Below are 22,995 nucleotides of genomic sequence, written 5' to 3' on the forward strand. Positions count from 1 at the left end.
ACCACAAAAATAATTATTAAAGCTAAATTAAAGTTAGTCAAAAAAAAAAGGTATTAATTATTTAAAATCAATTATCAATGTAATATATTATTTTTATAAATTGAATTAGAATTGTCCCTAAATGACAATTCCAAGTTTTCTAGGGACAATTGAACGAACAAAGTTTGATCTTCAAAAATTACTAAAACCCCGTGATCAATTCTCAAGTACCGGAGTCTATAGTACCGGAGTCTACACAACCGCGTGATAGCTCGTGACTTGTATCGATTTTCTCGGCTTTGTCGTAGTGTTTTTTAACATTATGACGACAATCCTATAAACGACAGTTAGCTACACCTTATCTTAATTTTTTGAGGTGGCACAAAAAAGAGTAAAGTTGGAATAAATATTTTTAATAACTAAACATAGTTCAAGGTTTTTCATAAACAAAGTAAAAACAAATAAATTTATATAATTTTTTTACCATTTATGGAATTTGGACTTGGACCAGGAAATAATATAATCATTACAAATTTCTAGGTTTTGTGAATCATCAAAAAAAAAAAATGGGCTCACTTTTTCGCAGTGAGGAGATGACCTTGTGTCAATTATTTCTTCAAAGTGAAGCAGCCTATGCTTGTGTTTCTGAACTTGGAGAACTTGGACTTGTACAATTTAGAGATGTGAGTTTAATTTTTTTTTTTTTTTAAGGAATAAAAAGAAAAAGTAGTGTCTTTAATTTAATGGGTGTAGAAAATATATGTTGACATATTTGTTTGTATTTTTAGTTAAATCCTGATGTTAATGCATTTCAACGTAAATTTGTTAATGAAGTACGTCGTTGTGATGAGATGGAACGTAAATTACGTTATTTGGAAAAAGAAATTAAAAAAGATGAAATTCCAATGCTTGATACAGGAGAAAATCCTGAAGCACCACAACCTCGTGAAATGATTGATCTTGAAGCAACTTTTGAGAAACTTGAAAATGAATTACGTGAAGTTAATCAAAATGCTGAAGCTCTTAAACGAAATTTTTTAGAGCTAACTGAGCTTAAACATATTTTAAGAAAAACCCAAGTTTTCTTCGACGAGGTAAGATGACTTAAAAAATTATTTTTTAAATAATTTAATTAATACTAATGTTGTTGAATTTTTACTTTAAATAATGACAGCAATAATAATAGTTATAGCTCAATTATTACTTTAACAGTAATTAATTGGCTGTAATTGAGTTTTTTTTTTTTTTTTTTTTTGTTATATTGAAAAGTGTGTGTTTTATCAGTAAGTTGAAATTAAAGAATATAATCGAATATTCATGGAAGCTGATTTATTCTTTAATTACTTCTTGAATTAATTTTTTTTTATCAATTTAAAATAGTTTTATGAAAATGAAAATAATTGCTTTCAATAATAACCAGTACAATTGACGAAAGAAATTTTTTTTTTTTAAAGAGTATGTTTGAAGTAAAACAATATATTTTGATAAATTTCAATATACTTTTAACGAGTAACTCAATTTAAAAATACCAAGTTAAATTATATTTCTTTATAGAATTAACGTCAAATTGTTTTTGTTTTATGCTGAGTGTTTTTACAACTATATAAATATAACAATTAAGTGATTTTAGGAGTACTTAATGCGTTATTTTTGCCAGCTAACAAATCAGTTGTAATATTGCAACGAACATACGTCACTTGATTATTCCCTGTCTCTTAAAATATTTTTTTAAATTATTTTTACGTTATCATATCGACTTATAAATGTAAGTAAAATGGATTTATCAGCTTCAGTCAGAAAATAATAACAGATTTTTTTTAATTATTTAATGTAGATTTGTTTAAATATTTTTGAGATGCTCAGAAGGCATGTTTTTTCTTTCTCAATAATCATGTATTTATTTTCATTTTTCTTATCTCTTTTTCTTTAAAATATTTGCACAGATGTTGGTCTTTAAAATTGACAATACTCGTTTAATCTTGAAGCTTAAAAAAGAAATTTTCTAATTTTTTTTTTACTATCCTGTAGTTTTGGAAAACTTTTCTAGTCTTTTGTTATAATATTATTTAAAACTTTATAAATGCTTGACAATGTTGATGGCATAGTTATTGATATAATAAATATTAATTTTATATTTCCTATACAGGATAATATTACAGTCATATGATTTTTATTTTTCGTTAACTTCAAGGTGTGCCAGTCTCGTGATCTGTCGTCATACATTCTCATTCTCGTCTATAACAGTTTTACGTGTACACACACACACTATAAACTACACTTAAATTTTATTCAGTAACGTGACAAAAAAATTGGGCATAGCAACTTACATTTATTTTTCACGTTATGGAAATGGGACTTGTATAAATCCTTAAGGTATCTCCACCAACTCAACCATATTGATACCATTGTCTTATAACTTGCATCATAGTTATTTTATTTATTGTCATTGCCTTGGAAATGCTTGACTCTTTAATTTTTTTAAAAAAGAATCATTGTTGATAGTTGCTAATTGACAACACACATCTTGCATATTTATAAATTTTTTATCTTCAATTTAGAGGACACTTAATATTCAAGTAGCTATTTTTACTAGTGTTTACACAATAGTGTTAAATAAAAATTGACTTTAGCGTTTTATTTAAAAATATGTATTCAATTAATACGAACAATTTCCGACTCATTCACGGTTTGTCTGCTGGTGAGTCGTATTAGTATCTTCGTGCGGAAATTATCTACTTTGCACACTTGCATTCATTGCATGACACTGAAAGCTATTTTCAATATACTAAGAATATATTTAATTTTATGCATTTATATTTTTAAATGTTCTATCTATTTTTGCTTGTCTGTTATTGATTTTTTTTTATGTAGTTTTATCAATTAAACCTATTCTATAAATATTTCAAACTGAAGCTGTGTCAAACGTTATTCTCTCAATATGAATTTTATAATGCGTTTTTCACAATATTTATAATGAAAATATAAATAAATTTATAAAAAAAGAGACAGGGAAATAGAGAAGTGACATGTGTTTGTTGTCAGACTGAGCATGGAGGTGTCGTGTCGCAGATGGCAGACCCAAATCGCGAGGAAGAGCAAGTAACTTTATTGGGTGAAGAGGGCCTCCGCGCTGGCGGCCAGGCTCTTAAACTCGGGTAATTAATTGTGGCGTTTTTTTTTTTTTTACTAAATAGAGCACAGAAAATTTAATTGTTTAAAAAAAATTTACTGTGCTCTTCAGTGAAATTAGATTAAGCTGACCGAGTAACGCATGTGTATACTATGTATACATTATATTTCAAAGTATAATTTTTTAAGTTACCTATACAGAATCAAAAAAAAAAAAAAAAAAGAAAGTAATTCTTTCTATGCTTTTATAACCTATTAAATCCTTTGCTTATATGCTCCATTACCGGCTTATATATTGAAATATATACATTTAAAATTTTCATCGTAACAATGTTGCATTTATATAGAAAATATAGTAGCTTCGTGCTAGACTATTTAAAGTTTACTAATCATTTGACAATTTGCACTAATATTTTGGTTAAATTATGGTGGTGGTAGTGGTTTTTTTTCTGTTGTTGTTATCGTTTATTGTTATACTTTGTTAAAGTAAGTTGCATGTTCATCTACAAGATGTTTTTTGCATGCGGGTGCATGAACAATAATTATTTTTTCATTCACTTTGGCATGTGACTGTGAGTCTGAGATGATCTTGGAATTATTTTTTCATACACATATGAAAATAACTATTAATTTTTGCGATATTATATTATATAAAATTAAGCACAATTGCTTAAGCGTTCATCATATATATATTTTGTTTTTTTTTCTCAATCGAATTTTACATTTTTAAATCAATCGTGCAATCATGCATCGCACAATTATGAAAACCTACCGTTGCACTTCAAGTTGTTTCATTTATATCGCATTTTTTTGAAAGGATTTACATTTTTTTTCATGACGTTATTGATGGGTGACGAAAGGTGAAGTATTGCAAATCATGATGAGACAAATAAGTCGTCCTGTAGCCAAATGGTTAAGGCGATATGCCTGGAAAACAACGATCACGGTTTCGATTCCCATCTTTGGCTTACTAAACTTACATAATCCGCATACTAATATATCGATTTTTTTTTAAATTTAAAATCTGCATCATATTTAAGTCATTTACGTTAGCTTTCTAGAATTTGCATTTTCAGTGAATCTGCAATAAATACATCAGCTGAAAAAAAAATAATACTGAAGTCCTGATCAAATTTAGCAGATGATACGAACCGGGCTTATTTTTTGACTAGCTTCAGCGCTACATTTGCAAAGCATCTATTGCCTTGCCTCAATTCTAGAACATAAATTATGCTAAAAAAAAAAATAACGCTCAATGCTAAAATTGCATAATTATATAGTCTCGTCGTAGTGAAACTCAAGTAGAAATAGTATAGTGAACTCAATCGTCGCGTCAATGGCTTATATATTTGTGTTTATTTTTCGGTATTATATATCAATTGAATAATGTTGCAAAAATAATATAAAAATTTTGTCACAATTTCGAAGTGCAATGAAGGTAAAATTGTATACATATCAAAGTTTTTTTTACATAGGCTCAATTGGCTGATTTTTTTTTTTTTGAGCGGAATGAAATATTTCATAAATACAATATTTTAAAATGCACATAAAAATCATTAGTATTTTAATGATTACAGCACATGTATTCTGAAGAAGACATAGCTGTTGTAGGAGCGCAATATCGGAGTCCCCTCAGGCAAGCTGTTATCAATCGTTTTTAGAATTTGCTTTTATTTATTTGTATTTTCTAATTAGCTATTGTTATTGATTTCCTTTGCTCGGTATTCCTGTTTTTTTTTATCCTACCTATGCTCACATTGAAGTAATTTGAACAACATTGAAAGACATGAAACGTTAATTAAGTTTTATTTATAACGTTAAAATAATAATAATTATTAAACTTGATTATTAATGCTTCAACAATTAAATCATTTAAGTAAAATGATAATTCCGTTAATAACACACAAATACCATTACACGCCATACGTTTTACGCGAACGGGTTAAAATAAAATCGACACCGACTAAACGATTCACGTCAAAATTATTAATAATAACTTAATTTTTGTACAATTTTAGATCAATTTGAACGTTAGTTTTTTATCATAGCATAAAAATCAAAGTCTTGGGTTCGATTCACACCAGAGTCAAGTTTTTATTTTCTTAATTTTTTTCCAACTTCAAATGGCTTGATTGTCAATTTGAAAATTCATATCTTAAAATTATTTTTTCGTGAATCGTTATGTCGTGTAATGACTTATAAAATATGTACGTATATAATAATTACAGTTCGAAAAATAATAATTAAGAAATGTTCCAGAAGTTAGAACCGATAAACTATACATAGTGAAAATAAAAAAGAATCCCTAAGAGAAAGTTTCCCTGTACACTTAGTTCATTGATGACCTTGAAATATATTTATATAGAAATAGACATTAAATGAAACGAAACATTGATAATTTTCATTAAATCTTAGATACTTACTAGTTTTTTTTTCTGATTTTGGGTAAGTTTTGGTGAAATTATAAATTTTTAAATTGTCAGTTTCATTTTGTTTTTTGTTTAATTCACAAGAATTTAATGAATTCCAATAGATTTACATTATATACATACTTGTATGTTTTAAATTATTTTTTCACTATTTTCAGTGCGATAATTTATCGCTACATAGTTGTTTAAGCGAAAATAAATTATTTCGCTAAAGTTTTAAGGGTGTGAAAATCAAGTTACACACTGTCATTTGTGCAAGATTGTTGTGATTTCAATGATATATATTTTGCTACATGTGTGTCTAATATAAAGTCAAAACTTGCATAGTTTCAAAAAGACAATTAAAACTAGAATAATTACGAATGTGTCAATTGAGATAAGCGTAGAAATGAAAGTTACAAGTGAATTTCGGGTTCGAATTTCGTCAAGGAACAAGTATTTTTGTTTCTCACATTTTCATGTAAAAACGTCTTGATGATTTTTCAATATCCTTATTCTAATATTTCTTGATTCATAAATGTTCAACTCAATTCTCATTAAAATTGATTAGAAAATAAACGAAAGGATTTTTTTTGGTCCTTATAATTTGAATATATATAACTATACAAGCAGCTGACTACATATATTATACACACTTGTATCAAAATATACTAATATTATTTGTTGGAAAATTTATTTAATACATTGTATATTGTAAAAAAAATAAGTATATATTACTATGGAGTCTTAAAACTAACGTAGAACTACCTGTATCCATATTTATTGTTTTTTTTTTTTATTTTACAAATAATACATGTCATATTTTTTATTTTTTGAGCATTGTGGTGTCCGAATATAGAGTGTTAATGTTATTGTGTCTTGTCTGTTGTGTCGTCAGCAAGAGCACGCAGGCTTGAATCCTACCGAGTCCATGACACGCGCGTTGATTAGTGATGACAATATCGCTCGCCAGTCTACCCTTGGTCCTGTCCAGTTGGGGTATGTACCTAAAGTCACTTCCTTCACTTAAATAGCATCATAAATCCTATCAATATACTATCCATTATTAATTCTTCCATTAACTAAAAATCAATTTTCTCATTAATCATTTCAATAATCCGAAATAAAACAAAAAATGTGTGTATGCGTTTATATGAAAAATTATAAAAAGAAAACAAGTCAGAGTAATGAACCAAGATGAAGGGAAAAAGAAAAAAAAAAACATTGGATTTATTTGATAAAGAATCAATATATGAATTTTGATTTTATCTTCAATAATATTTTCATCTGTGTCTGGATGGTAAATTAATGTTATGACAGTAGAATTTCTAAATAGACACATAATAGTTTTTTGTTTTAAATGTTATTTGAAAAAATTAAATTTGTAATTTAAGTACAATGAATTTACTCAAATAACATTTATAACGAGATCTATTTTTTTATTTATTACAAAGTTATGATAAAAGTAATTTTTTATCAAAACTAAGTAATTTAATTAATAACAATTATTGGGTTCTAATGTCTTGTCGTTGAATAAGTGTATAAATAATTATTTTTCATTATTATGTTTATGATTGTTGATATATTTTTTTGTAAAAATTTAGTACAAGCACATCGACGTTATGCACCATTATTTCTTATTTCTTAATATAATATTTAAAAAAAAGTAAACAAGTAGATTCTTACGCATTGTAAAATGTAGTTCTAAACGACGCTCTATATTATTGAAATATGTATAAGCTGGTATATATAAGGAACAATTACCCTACACAGCTCTTAACTCAATTTATTAATAATTGTATTCCTTTATTTTTTATTTTTTTTTCCTGTTTTTTCTCTTTTACAATGGACTTTTTTTTTTTTTATTTTCTTTCTCGTAATTTTGTGTTAATTTATTATAAATTTTACGCTTGGTAATTATTCAAATATATATTTTTACTAAATAATTTTTTTACTTATAGTTTGTGTTTGTTTGTTTGTTTTGTTTTTTTTTTACTTATAATTTATGTTTTTTATTTTTCGATTTATTATTGATTTTTAAAAAATTCTTTAATTAAATTTTTAACTTAAATTAATTATAAAATCAAATCAAAGTAGGATCAAGTACAATGAGTGAACGTAATATATATATTTTTTTTAATATTTTTTTTTCTATTGTTATGCCAATTTTCATGTTAAATGTGTTACGTAAATGCTAGATCCATTTAATAATAAATATTAGACTCGCGTTAATTTAATTGAAATGATATATTTCAATGATTATTTATTTAATTTTTATATTTTAAATTAGTTTCGTTGCTGGTGTTATTCTACGAGAGAGAATTCCAGCATTTGAGCGAATGTTATGGCGAGCATGCAGAGGAAATGTTTATCAAAGCTAAATGGCATCATAAGTATCATAAATTTATTTTAAATTTCAGGGTGATAATGTATTTAAATCTGTCTTCATAATATTTTTCCAAGGAGATCAATTAAAAACACGTGTTAAAAAAATATGTGAAGGTTTTCGTGCAACTTTATATCCATGTCCTGAGGCACCTGCTGATAGACGTGAAATGGCTATGGGTGTAATGACTCGTATTGAAGATTTAAATACTGTAAATTTTATTTATTACTTTAAAAAAAATTTATTAAATATTAAACTGTAAAATATAAAACTAATGATTTAATAATTTATTAGGTTTTGGGACAAACTCAAGATCATCGTCATCGTGTTTTAGTTGCTGCAGCAAAAAATATTAAAAATTGGTTTATTAAAGTTCGCAAAATAAAAGCAATTTATCATACATTAAATCTTTTTAATTTGGATGTTACACAAAAGTGTCTAATTGCTGAATGCTGGGTACCAGTACTTGATATTGAAACTATTCAACTTGCTCTACGTCGTGGAACAGTAAGAAAATATATATTTTTTTAGAAAATTAATTTAAAAAATAAATTCATTGAAAATAAATGGTTTTTTTTTTTTTGTATTTTTTGTTTTTTTAGGAACGAAGTGGAAGTTCAGTACCTCCAATATTAAATAGAATGGAAACTTTTGAAGATCCTCCAACGTACAATCGAACAAATAAATTTACAAAAGGTTTTCAAACATTGATTGATGCTTATGGTGTTGCTTCATATCGTGAAATGAATCCAGCACCATACACAATAATAACATTTCCATTTTTATTTGCTGTTATGTTTGGTGACACAGGACATGGTTTGTTAATGTTTATATTTGGTGCTTGGATGGTATTAAAAGAAAAACCACTTGCTGCAAAAAAATCTGATAATGAAATATGGAATATTTTCTTTGGAGGACGTTATATTATATTTTTAATGGGTTTATTTTCAATGTACACGGGTCTTATTTACAATGACATATTCTCAAAGTCATTGAATATATTTGGCTCAAAATGGCATAATAATTATCCTTTGAAGAACCTTACAGAATCACATTTTTTGGCTCTAGATCCAGTTTATGCTTATGATAAATCACCATATGCAATTGGTGTGGATCCAGTATGGCAAATATCACAAAATAAAATTATATTTCTTAATTCTTATAAAATGAAAATATCCATTATTTTTGGAGTTGTTCATATGTTATTTGGTATTTTTGTTGGTCTATGGAATCATCTTTACTTCAAAAAACGAATCAATATTATTTGTGAATTTATACCTCAAGTAATATTCTTAACATTTTTATTTGTCTACATGACATTACTTATGTTGATTAAATGGATTAAATATGGACCTGGTAATCCAGAAAAATCAGGACCATATTGTGCACCATCTGTTCTTATTACATTTATCAATATGATTTTATGTAAAGATGGAACATATCCAGCAGTTTGTGGTAGTGAATTTATGTTTCCTGGACAATATTATCTTCAAAAATTATTACTTGTATTGGCTCTTTTGACTATTCCATGGATGCTTTTTGCTAAACCTGTTATGCTTATCAAGGAAAGAAAAAGCAAACATATGCAATTAAATAATCATGGTACTGAAAATGGAGATGCTGAAGTAGGAGCTGGAACAATTATTCAAAATCCTTTGGCACCAAAAGAAGAAGAAGAAGAAGAAGAATTAAGTGATTTATTTATTAATCAAGCAATTCATACTATTGAATATGTTCTTGGAAGTGTATCACATACTGCTTCATATTTACGTCTTTGGGCTTTATCTCTTGCTCATGCTCGTAAGTTTCGTTTTTTTTTTCTCTTAATTAAAATATATAAATTTTAATAAATATATATTAACATTTTTCTAAAAATTATATTTCAGAATTATCTGAAGTTTTGTGGAACATGGTGATGAGACAAGGCTTTGGTCGTGAAGGATCCTCCGGTGGAATAATGCTCTTTTTCACATTTGGATTTTGGGCAACTCTTACAGTTGGTATTCTCGTTCTTATGGAGGGACTTTCAGCATTTCTTCATACTTTACGTCTTCACTGGTAAATCAATAAATTATTTATTATTATTATTATTATTAGTATTATTATTATAAAAAAATTTGTTATTATAATTATTCATATTGATGCTATTTTTTATTTTAGGGTTGAATTTCAAAGTAAATTTTATTCTGGTACGGGGTATAGTTTTACTCCTTTCTCCTTTGAAATAATTTTGGAAACAGCTCAAACAACTCCTGAGGAATAAATTTCAACAACTACTTATGACAAATATATCATATTAAATGGAACTTAAATAAATTAATAAATAAATAATAATTTTGCTTCTCTAGTTGTTAGCTTACTCAATTGTTAATGAGTAAAAAAAAAATATAAAATAAAATTAACTATTTGTGATTCTGATAATAACGAGTTCTGATAATTAATGTTTTTTTTTTCTAAATTCATTTGCTTTTAGAATCAATTTTTGAAAACACTAATATATTATTATGTATCGACTTGTATTTGTGTTAATATATAATATATATACTCTCTTGTAAAAGCCGTACTCCTGTAAAAGATTACATAAATGGTTTTAGATCTGTTATTGTTGTTGCTCTCGGTGTACATGTATATCCGTAAAATATACTATTATGACACTATTGACATTATTGACGATTCAAAACTTAATAATACAAAATTTATGAATCATGAATAAAAATTAAATTAAATGTAAAACTATATAATTTGTATTTAACTGTTATTTTCATTATGTTTATACTCTTGAATCAACTTTGTCTTCATAGAGTTATAATATAAAAATTGTAATAATGTAATATTGTGACATTGTATTTATGATTTATAGTTTTTTAACGACATTATGTAATGCATTTTTATTAACAGTTTTTCGAGGATTCTCCAGAAATGATCCATGCTGAGAAATAGCAGTTTTCTCCAAGCACTCTCCAAATTATCTTGATTCAATATTTTCAAAGTGAATAGTTTTACCTTGGAGAAACTTTCCTGAATATTTCCGGAGCAAAGAAACCTGAAAAAATTGCGGAGAAATGTATAGATAAGTATTTCTACGTATTATTTTAATATTCAATTATTATTGCATTTGATTGCATTATTATTGCGACATTATACGCATGCTTAACAATTGTTTTTCAGGGATTTTTTATATTTGATCTTGCTGAAAGACAATTTTATTACCAGAACTCCAGAAGCACTTGTAAGCGCCCTCACCGGTAAAACTTTTCGCTCATCCAACTCGAAAATCGAACCCCACCTGAGCATGTACGTCACAATCGGAAAATACACACAGTAAGTTGTTTCCAAGATCCTAAAGAAATGTCACAACATAAAGTGAATATAAAAAAATACTCAAAATAATACGTATTTTTTTTTTGTTATCTACAATGACATTAGCAATTAATTACTCATTAAAATTCAATGCAGTTAATCCAATATACATTCAGTATTAAGCTCTATGATTTTACAAAAATACACAATATTATTGGCAATCGTCGTATAAATGACATATCTCATAACTCATTAACAAATATATTTTTTTTTTCATATGTGTCATATATATCAAAACAGTCAAAAATAAATACTAAAAAAAGTGCCGGTGAATCAGCAATGTAATGCGATAAAAAATATAAAATTACTTTTATGTTATCAAGTTGTTTTAATGACTATTCTTTTTATATTATTATCATTCGTTTAAATAATATTTTTTAAAAGTTGTCTATACCTATGTAGTGTCAATTTTATTATTTATTTTTATTTTTTGGAGTAATCAGTGTGAATTTCTTGCTGATGGTTTTAAAAGGGTCAGTGATCTTTTGACATTAATATTATTATTTCTATTATGATTATTAAATTTTTTGAATTAATTTGTTTCAATTATAATAAATTAACGATAACGTTATTGTTATTATTGTGAAAAGTTGTATAAAAAATAAGACGATAAAAGGTGATCGTCTTGAAAATAGTTATGGGGCTAAATTCAACATTTTTTTGGCTATTTTCGGCCTGGTCAATAATTTTTATGGGATTTTTCCCCTTTGGATATACTTTTGCTGATGCCAATGGTCTTCCTGTCACATGTGAGTTGATAAAATACTTGTGTGTTATTTTCCTTACAATTATTTTATTATATTTTTTGATAAGTATGTGTATGCATGTTGTATCATTTTATGTTTCAGGTTTTTGTTGTTTTTTTTCCATTCAATTTTGCTGTATTTATAAAGAATACAAAATAATTTCTGATAAACTATTATTAAAAACAATATTATTGTCTTGAAATACAGATGTATTATATTTTTTTAAATACAAAAAAAAAAAAACATAATCACAAAAAGGTACACATTACAAATCATAATGTAGCTGAGGAATATATTGAAAAAAAAAAAGAAGAAATTTTTTGCAATTATTTCTAATTGCTCAGTTATATTTAGATCACTCTTAATTTGATTTAATTTAAAAAGCATTTTGGTACTTTTTGTCTTGATCAAGTCATCGAAGATAATACTAATATATTTCAAAAATTTTCATAGTAATAAAAAGTGTACATATATTTTTACTTAACTTATTAATAATGAGTTATTATGTACATTAAGTTTTATAGTTGGCTATAAAACATCTATAAAACTTTAATGAACTTAGCACCCCCATGGCCAAAATAAAAAGCTAGATAGTGTTTATTGGCTAGAGCAAAAAAAAAAGCTTTTACTAAAAGCATTTTTACAGAGATTTTATTTGAACTTTGATGTGAAATTCTTCATATGATTTGCTTTTTTTTAAAAAAAGTTTTTTATCTAATAGAAAACATGAACTTAACATTAAACGAAAAATTTAAAACTCAGCTAAGAAATTTTTTAAATTCCATAAATATAATTTATTTTGCAAGAATAATAATATTCTAATTGTCAAAAAATTTTATTAGTGTTATGTAAAAAGTTATTTGATTATAAATAATCTTTTTTATTTTTATTTTTTTCAGCACATTCAGTTTGTCCATTACGACAATTTCGATGTGACAATGGACACTGTCTTCCGATGACCTGGGTTTGTGATGGAACAGACGATTGCAAAGACAACTCAGACGAAAATTCTACGACATGTAAACGTGAGTTTTGTTTTTCATTATTAAAATTAAATTTGTTTTTCTATTACGTATATTAAATTTGTTTACAAAAAATTAGTATCATAAATTAATAGACGAAAATTTTATTCGTATTATATTATGAAGCTTCCTTTCCAATATAAATTAATTTTTTTATTTACATTATTATTTGTAAACAAGTTAAAGATAGAATAAATTTGTGTATTAATTTTATATATTATGCTGAACGTCAAAACACATAAGCATTCATTTTAGATTTTTAATATGAAATTTTAATTTATTTTGAAAAAAAAACATGAAAATAAAACTGAAATGAGAATAGAAAAATTGGTTTAACATAAAATATAATTAAGACATTTAAAAATAAAAAAAGAATCAAGTGTTTTGCGAATATGGAATAAAAAATTCAAAAAGAAAGTTGTCAATTCAGTTTGAAGACATGACGAAATACGCGTCTAACTTGATTCGAAATGATCCATATATTCAACTGATTATAAGAGAATGTACGCATTATCTATACACTCGTCGTATATTAATAGAGTTAGTTTGCGACAGTTGCTTGATGTTTTTGTGACTTTCAACAGACAACTGTTCTATTGAAAAAAAAAAAAAAATTTCATTCTATAATGTTGATTTGTCTATAAATAAAATTTTTAAACAATTACAAATTTTTTTAAACTAAAGATTATATATACATTACTAAAAAAATTAAATTCTAAATGAATATAAAAAAATGACACAAATAAATAAATTTATTTTAAATAATTATTTTTATTTTTACATGATATTTATTGTGAATTTTATTGCGGTTGATTTAACATTTGAATTTAATAATTCTTCTTCAGCTGAATCCTGCAAAGATACAGAATTCAAGTGTAAAAATGGCAAATGTATACCTGGAAATTGGCGATGTGATGGAGAACAAGATTGCTTTGATTTTTCTGATGAAGATCCAGCTATTTGCCGTGAGTTTTTTTTTAAATATTTATTTCTATTTAATATTTTTTTAAATGACAATTGCTCAGTGTGATCAGACTATCGCGTGTTAAATAAAGGCGCCGTGCTAAATAAGCTCAATGAGCCAGTCAAAACAACAATAATTCTATTGAAGCTATTTAACGAAAAAAAAAAATAAAAACATGATAAAATAATCTATAGAGTTTTAAAGAGTTTTTTGCTATCTAGCAATACATTAAAATTTTAAAATATTAGAATTATAATTTTTCAAAACAGTCTCTCTCGTTGTTGTTTTGTATTTTTTTTTATTTTATTTTAAACATCATTCTAAATTGTTTATGCTAAGTTGAGTATCAGTATAACATACTGCTTCTTTACTGAGTGGACTTTATCTCTTCGAGTTCATTAATATAAATACGCAATTAAACTTGGCCGACATTGACGATCGTCTGATTGATCAAAGTATGAGTCGCTATGACTATGTGAAATTGAGTAGTGGTTATACTCATACTTGTATAAAAATCAATTAATCAAAATGTCTAACTGTATATAAGAATATTTAATTAAAAATTGAAAGTTTCACATTAACAAATTATGTAAGGGTGATCAAGGGTGATCAAGGGTGATTTTGTCTGAGGGATTTCTCTTGTCTCTTTGTTTTTTCTCTATACTGAAATAAATATTTTCTAAATTTAGATTAAAATTGTAAATAACATTACGTAAAAAAAAGTATCTCTATTACTGTTTTTGACATTATAAGAAAAATATCAAGATTCAAGAAGTTTTTTTTTTTTTTAATTATTTTCTCTCTCTCTCTCGTCACTTGTAGTTTTTACGTAATTTGTGAATGTTCTTAAACGATCAGTTAACTGTCGAATAACTTTCGATAAATTTATAAGACTATAATCAATGACTATCATTTTTTATTATCAATTAATTTTTTCATTGATCCATGACCAAAGTATCAACTACATGATATTTAATTTTATCATTATTATATATGTTATTTCCGTTTATGGAACAACATCGTATTGAATAATGTCACAACTTTTTCCTGGTTTATCTTAAACCACCTACCGTTAATTTAATTGACATTTTTCTTTTTTTTTAAATTTAAAATAAGCTACTGGAATTTTAATTGAAAAGTGTTTAAAATAGATGCTGAGAAAATTTCACAAAACTTGAAGAAGAAAAATTGATCCAGTACATCAAAATTTAGAAGCTAAAATATTAATAGCCCAAATCAATAAAAAATAAAATATACTTGGAGTATATAAATATATAAATAGATTAGAATATTAATACTTTGATAATATATAACAATTATTTAACTTGTAGGAATCAGAAATTGTACGACAGATCAATTTACGTGTCGTTCAGGAAATGGTGAATGCGTGGCATTGGCTTGGATGTGTGATGATAGTCCCGACTGTTCAGATGGTTCAGATGAGACTGATTGCAGTAAGCTGCTTACAATGCATCAGCATGAATTATTTGACAATCAATGTGTTTATGTTTTTTATTCATAATGTCATTCATTTGTTTGACAATCAATGTGTTCTTTAGTCCTACAAAAATTATAGAAAAAACATTTAGGTATTGTACAGCTTGTTATATTTTTTATTCTTGTTTTTTTTTTTATAAGTTACAATATTCGTGTTGGACTAACGAACACACTTATTCATATCTATTCATCTTATTGAGATGTGACTAAAAAGAAACAGAGTGATGACATCAAATGTCACTTGATTTAATTCCCAATTTTTTTTTTTAACGGAAATAGGAAAATTAAATTGAGTTAATGAATTATTTTTAAGTTACCCAAGTTTAATTTGACCGAATTTCGAGTAGTCTATATCTGGATCACATGGTACCCACAAGTCACATCTTGATATTGCTTTGAGCTTTCGATTGCGAATACAATCTATAATGCATGTGACAAAAAAATATATATTTCCGTGATATCGTCTCTGAATGATTATAAAATAATTGCATGAAATGATTATACAAAAATTGTTTATCATCATGTTTATTTTTTCTATCATTTTAGCATCAAATATTTAATTTTTTATCCATACCAATTTATCCCACGAGCAAATTGAATAAAAATTACATTTTGATGCAAATAATTAATTAGCTAGAAATAAAAAAAATATAAAAGTTTATAAAAAATATATATATACCTATATATAAATATTTATAAATGAAAATTTTTATTTAGATGACACATGTCGAACGGATCAGTTTACCTGTTCAAATAAAAAATGTATTCAAAGTAAATGGGAATGTGATCAAGATGCAGATTGTGATGATGGAAGTGATGAAAAAGATTGTGCTCCATTAACTTGTCGTCCAGATATAGAATTTAGTTGTTCACAAGGTTATTGTATAACATCTAAATGGCGTTGTGATGGTGATTATGATTGTCCTGATCATTCAGATGAACTTGGCTGTAAAAATACATTAACTGATGGACAAATTAATCATTGTGCTGAGCATGAATTTCCATGTGGTGATCATTTAACATGTATTCATTGGAGTTGGGTTTGTGATAATGAAAAAGATTGTCCAAATGGTGCTGATGAGGCACCAGATAGATGTCGAAATATGACATGTAGAGCAGATCAATTTCGATGTGGTGATCATACATGTATTTTAGGTATAAATATTTTTTTTAATAATTTTTTATTTTTTGTGTATTTTCAAGTTGTTTTAAAAATATATTATTATTATATTATTTTAATCAGGACATTCGTATTGTGATGGAAAACAAGATTGTAAAGATGGTAGTGATGAGAAAAATTGTACATCAAAAGTAGCACAATGTGATCCTGAGACTCAATTTGAATGTAGCAAAGGTTCATGTATACCTTTAGATCAAGTTTGTAATAAAAAACCAGATTGTCTTGGTTGGGAAGATGAGAGTCAAGAACTTTGTGGTACAAATGAATGTCTACAAAATAATGGTGGATGTAGTCAAATATGTATTGATATGCCAATTGGTTATCGTTGTGCATGTAGAGAAGGTTATAGATTGATTGATAATCATACCTGTGATGATATAGATGAATGTTTAGAACCAGGAAGTTGTTCACAATATTGTTTAAATGAAAAAGGAACATATAAATGTAGTTGTGCATCTGGTTATTTAAGAGATCCAAAAAATTTAACAAGATGTAAAGCATCAGAAGGACATGCTAGTTTATTATTTACAAGACGTCATGATATTAGAAAAGTTGCTCTTGATCGTAAAGAAATGACGGAAATTGTTAATGATACTAAAATGGCAACAGCTTTAGATTTTGTATTTAGAACTGGTATGATTTTTTGGAGTGATGTTAATGAAAAAAAAATTTATAAAGCACCAATTGATGAAGGTCATGATAGAACAGTTGTTGTTGATAAAGATTTAACAACAACTGATGGTTTAGCTGTTGATTGGATTTATAATCATATTTATTGGACAGATGCACAAAAAAATACTATTGAATTAGCAAATTTTGAAGGTAATATGCGTAAAACATTAATTAGAGATCAAATACAAGAACCAAGAGCAATCGCACTTAATCCTCTTGAAGGATGGATGTTTTGGACTGATTGGGGAGATGAAGCAAGAATTGAACGTGCTGGTATGGATGGATCTCATCGTTCGGTAATTGATTATTATTATTAAAAATACTATTAAAAAATATGTGATGGTTTTTTAATTTAATTATTATTTATCAGGTTATTGTTGGTAATGATGTTTCTTGGCCAAATGGTTTAACACTGGATTTAATTGGTAAACGAGTTTATTGGGTTGATGCAAAATTACACATTGTTGCTTCATCAAATTATGATGGTACTGGTAGACGAACAATTCTTTACTCTTTGGATAGTTTACGACATCCATTTAGTATAACGACATTTGAAGATTATATTTATTGGTCAGATTGGGATAAACAAACAATTTTTAAAGCTAATAAATTTACTGGAAAAGATATTGAAGCTGTTACACCACTGAGATCACTTCAACATCCAATGGTTGTTCATGTTTATCATCCTTACAGACAATCTGATGGAATGAATCAGTGTCAAGCTGTTAATGGACATTGTAGTCATCTTTGTTTACCTGCTCCAAAAATTAATTCACAATCACCATTATTGAGTTGTGCATGTCCTGATGGACTTGAATTATTATCTGATGGTCTTATGTGTGTTGAAAATGGTAAGTTATATAATATTTTATTCATTATATATATATCTATATAGTAATATTTATTTTAGAAATTATTTATAATATTGTGGTATTTATTCTTCAAGTAAAATTGTTGAAATTTTTTTAGTTTTTATTTAAAAAAGGTGTTCGGTGGGGCATGTTTATATTGTTTGTGTTAATGTTGTAAATTTTCTATATTTTATAAATAATAAATTTCCAATTCAGCTAGTAGGGTAAATTTTAATGTAATAAACTTTAAGTATTCGAGAAACTAATTGCATGGCATAATAATTATGTACTCTGTATAATTATTATAATGGTCTAATTGATTCGTAGAAAATTAATTTCTTTATAGTCACTGTCAAAGTTTAAATTCCATCTAGTAAATTTGAATCATTTAGCTCTGACAGTAGTTAATTAATTTCAAATCAATTTGATAATTTTATTTGTTCCATTGCATAAAATCATCTTTAGAAAAAAAATTTATTACTTATTGCATGGTTAGATTTATAACAATTTTTCATTAATGATTTATTCAAAAAACAATAGACTAAAATGATGGCCTGGATTTACGTATTGCATGTTTCTTTTCTTATCTTTTTCGATTAAAAAAAAATTTGTTTTTTTTACGGAACATTTCCTGTGTAATCTCCGGATTTATCTTTCTAATTTATCCAGATTTTTTTTTAGTATAAAAAAAATAAAAGATAGTAATAGTTTATCGTATATCAGAAAAAATTCCTTTATCATTTTCTTATTATTTTAATAAAATTTTATTATCTATTTTAATTTTATTATAATTTGCATTAATGATGCATGAACATACAAACCTTGGGACACTTCAGTAACAGCTAGTGTGGCACCAACAACACAAGAACCTTTGAGGACTTTCAAGAGACTTGAGACTATAATTTCTTCTACTCCTGGTAAGATCTTAATGTTTTATTTATATATGCAAAGTTTTTTTTTTTTTTAAAAAAACATAATCAAGTTAGTGTAGATTATATTGATTGCATAAAGTGTATGATTCTCGAGTAAGCATGAAGATGCATCGCAAGTTTTATCTGAATAATTGATAAGAAGTTATAATTGAATCAATGATATGAGGAATTATTTTTTTGTCATTGAAATATAACATGTGAATTGTTGTTTTACAGGTGATATGGATGCTAAAAATAGTAACGAAAGTCACAGCTTTAGTAATGAACCGACTAAGCCTGGTTTAATTGCAGGAATAGTAATTGGCATAGTAACTCTTAGCCTTTTATTACTTGCTGCAATTTCTGTACTTTGCTATAGACATTACTTGCATAGAAATGTGACGAGTATGAACTTTGATAATCCTGTATACAAAAAGACAACTGAAGATCAATTTAGCTTGGAAAAAAATAGATTTCCTCTAGCAAGTGCACCTGTTGGGGAAGAGGTAAATATCTAGATATATAATTTTTACAATAAAATTAAGATATTTTAACTAAAGATCTTTTTTTTGTTTTATTCACAGGCACAAGAACCACTTACAAGTCCTGGTACCAATGACTACGTTTAAGCTCAATGATTAAATAGTATATATTTTGGAACAAGTTGCTAAAGAGGTGATGTGCACATCTTCATGTACTAACAGACGTATGATTCAAGAAACCAAAAGCGATAGTTATTAACAGAGTGCTCACGTTTATTGTTCAAAAAGAAGGAAGAGTGCGTCCGACAATACCGGAGTAATGAGCAGACCACCTCTTTAGCATCATGTATCTAATTATATTCTTCTTCATGAAAGCACTCAACATGTTTGAGAGCATCGCTGCTCAAACGCAAAATGTTTGATTGTCCATATATTACCAACGACAAATAAAAACTTATTCATCGTTTTTTTTTAACGCTTACTAAAAGTTTTGTTTTATCGTTCAACAGGTTTATGAGATACTAAACATTTTACATATTGAATAGCGATGCAAAAAACAAACATTTTGAGTTTTAAAATGTATAAAAATAACAGTTATCAAAAGCCAAAAACAAGTGGTGTAATATCATGACAATTAATATGATTTTCAATATTGTGAAAAAAAAAGAAAAATGACAATTACTAAAATAATGATGAAGGATTAATCTTCTTGCTATATGAGTCAACTGATTATGCCAATCAAGCTGTGATTATGTTTATTTTTTGTTGTTTTGATTTTTCTTAATATTTTATTTGTAATTATGTTTTTATTAACTTGATTATTGAAAATTACTATAATTGTTTGTATATAGTAGTCTTACATAGCGCAAAAATATACAGTAAAAAAAAGAAAAAAAATAAATAATATAACAATGTACTAAAAAAAAAATATTCCAATTAAGATTTTCTAGCGAGACCACCAAATTAGTTTGACGAAATTTGTTTGAAAAAATAAGTGTTTATGTTAGACAATTAATTTTTTGTTGTGCATCATTTGGTGGCATTTATATTTTTTTAAATAGCTCAAAGTAAAAAATAATTCTAATGCATACGTGTGTGTTTCACCATGGAAGTTTTGTTAAATATTTTATTTTTTTTTCTTTCTAAATTGTGTTCTACGGCTTTTTTACATTCTAGCAATATTAAATAATCATAATCAATAAGGATTTTTGGTTGTTAATATGTTCCTGATGAATTTTTGATAACACTTAAATTATAATCACAATAAAATAACAGTTGACAAAATCAATTGTATTTATTGTTTTTTGAAAGTATAAAGACAAAGTAATTAACGTGAAAAAAAGCCTGCATTAATATTGCAGATTTAGTTTTTCACTGATGAATTTTTTTTATCATAGTGATTCTATATTTAACACTGACTAGAAAACTTGAGAAATAAATGTAAAAAAGCTGTAAAACTAATTTATAAAACCCGTGTGGAAAATTGGAAGCAATCCATACTGAGAAATAGATATGCTGTTGATATTTTCACATAAACATAATCATTCAAGAATGTATGTCAATTGGTATTTATGCCAAATACTATGTATTATAAGTGAAGGTGATGAATCATTTGATCTATAAATAATAATATTATCAATATAGATGGGTAAAAAAAAAATATGTTAATTTTTTTGTTTTTTGATTGTAACAATACTCAAATTATATCGTCAGAAATGTGAGGTAAAATATTTGGATAATTTTTTGAATGAAATGTCAGGAGATAAATAATCATTTTATGAATAAATAAATTAATATTTAAGAAACTAAAATTAATCTGAATGATATTTTTGAGATCATAAATTAAACTGATATTTTTTTTTATGAATGAAACTTGGGTAACTTTAAAGTAATCAAGAAAAAATAAGAATACAAAATTAATATTTATTTGTGTAATTGAAATTATAATTATTATTGTTATCAAATATTTGTGAGTATTCCAAAGTTAATAATGGTGATGATGATGTTTTTTTTTTTTTTTACAATTCTTCATCAAGAGCATAATCTTCTTCAGGAAAATCACCTTGTTTGATGAATCCTGGTTTAACGAAGCTACCATATTTCGGTAGACAAGTAAAATATTGTTTTCCATTTACCCTAATAAATAAAATTAATAAAATTAAATAATATTAAACATTGTAATAATTTGTATTACAGAATATTCAAATACATACGATCCATCATTTTTACCAAGTGGCTCATCATACTTGACGCCAACCCACCAGCCCTCTTTGAATGCTGGCTTACCTAGAAGTAACACATTCATTTTGAATGAAGTTTATTTTTAATTGTTAGGTAAGTATGTTTACAATAATTTACTTACCAACATACATTATAGTAGCTCGTCGTTTTGGTTGCCCAGGAACATCAACTTCACATCTATTACCACAAACTAAAGATTTTGCCAAATTTTCTTCTATTTCATCTTCTTTTTGTTTTTCCTCATTTTTTTTCTTCATTTCTTCCTCATTGTATTTTCCCAATTTATTTTTAGCAAGAAATGCTTTTACAGTATCTGTAAAATTATGTATTTTTTTTTATAAATATTTTGTATATAATTTCTTTTTTTTTTTTTTTTTGTAGAATAATAATTACCAGGTCGTTTTGAATATTCATCTTCAGATATTTCAAACTTTTCCACTTTGGACAAGTCATCTTCTTGACGTGGAAATGAATCAACAACCTGTAATGATTTTATTTATTAAAATTACTCCTAAATTAAAAAAGAGCAGAATGAAATTGATATGATAAAAATATTCTTACATGTAATCTCATACCATCATCAATGGGATAATATCCAAGAAGTTGTGAACCTTCATTTGGAGAACATACAAGTTTATTATTTTTATCATAAACTTCTAATTTCATGGAAAATTGATTTCCACCAGTAAGAAGCTCCAATTTTCCCTGTAGAAAAATATTATTAATCAAGTGTTATTAATATGAATTTTATTATTTTAAATATTACCTTAAATTCATCAATGGTAATGGATTTTTGAAATCTTCTTTCAATGAATGCTGATTGAGGACCAGAAGTTGTAATATTTAAATTAATAAAATCTGATGTCACCACAGTGTATGTTGCCATTTTAATAATTATAAATGTATAATAATTATATTGTAAAGTGTCACAAATCAATCAAATTTGTAAATAGTATAATGAAGAAATGCAATGACAATGACACATGACATGTGTACAATAAAGAGAGGTGTGTTAATTCATTCAGCTGTTTTAAACGTTGGTGAAATCAGCTGAGGAAAAAAGAAAGAAAAAAAAAAAAAAACATCGCTTTTACCGTGTGATTAGCTAGAGAGCTAAGTTCACACATGGATGATGATAAAATATTACCGGTAAAATACTTATTAAAA

The 22,995-nt window shown here is 26.2% G+C and overlaps 3 protein-coding genes across 7 annotated transcripts; 2 read left to right on the plus strand and 1 right to left on the minus strand.

The window, feature by feature from the left end:
* The first annotated feature begins 238 nt into the window (after positions 1-238).
* Positions 239-10,728, plus strand: LOC122852178 (V-type proton ATPase 116 kDa subunit a1). The gene is given in 9 exon segments (XM_044151815.1): positions 239-430; positions 520-662; positions 768-1,073; positions 4,686-4,744; positions 7,807-8,113; positions 8,197-8,409; positions 8,505-9,702; positions 9,789-9,960; positions 10,063-10,728. Coding segments are annotated over 8 exon segments (2,475 nt in total). The 5' UTR covers positions 239-430; positions 520-545; the 3' UTR covers positions 10,166-10,728.
* Positions 10,729-11,190: 462 nt separating this feature from the next.
* Positions 11,191-20,824, plus strand: LOC122852147 (low-density lipoprotein receptor 1-like). 5 transcript variants are annotated; one of them, XM_044151777.1, is made up of 11 exons: positions 11,191-11,735; positions 11,853-12,011; positions 12,908-13,033; positions 13,876-13,995; positions 15,326-15,448; positions 16,209-16,646; positions 16,735-17,639; positions 17,714-18,194; positions 19,031-19,111; positions 19,343-19,611; positions 19,690-20,824. In XM_044151777.1, exons 2-11 carry the CDS (start codon positions 11,900-11,902, stop codon positions 19,732-19,734), a joined length of 2,700 nt encoding a protein of 899 aa, XP_044007712.1. In that variant the 5' UTR covers positions 11,191-11,735; positions 11,853-11,899; the 3' UTR covers positions 19,735-20,824. The 5 variants fall into 5 exon arrangements, with proteins under 5 accessions (XP_044007712.1, XP_044007705.1, XP_044007721.1 ...); XM_044151770.1 differs by having other exon boundaries at positions 11,191-12,011; XM_044151803.1 differs by lacking the exon at positions 11,853-12,011 and having other exon boundaries at positions 11,203-11,223.
* Positions 19,974-22,902, minus strand: LOC122852488 (tubulin-folding cofactor B). Its single transcript, XM_044152336.1, has 6 exons — positions 22,595-22,902; positions 22,390-22,533; positions 22,222-22,309; positions 21,950-22,141; positions 21,801-21,873; positions 19,974-21,723 (listed from the first exon to the last, which is right to left on the minus strand). The coding sequence occupies exons 1-6, from the start codon at positions 22,712-22,714 to the stop codon at positions 21,606-21,608; spliced, it is 735 nt and encodes a 244-aa protein (XP_044008271.1). The 5' UTR covers positions 22,715-22,902; the 3' UTR covers positions 19,974-21,605.
* Between the last annotated feature and the right edge of the window lie 93 nt (positions 22,903-22,995).

This window comes from Aphidius gifuensis, linkage group LG1 (genome assembly GCF_014905175.1).
Source record: "Aphidius gifuensis isolate YNYX2018 linkage group LG1, ASM1490517v1, whole genome shotgun sequence".
In the NCBI taxonomy this organism is placed as follows: domain Eukaryota; kingdom Metazoa; phylum Arthropoda; class Insecta; order Hymenoptera; family Braconidae; genus Aphidius; species Aphidius gifuensis.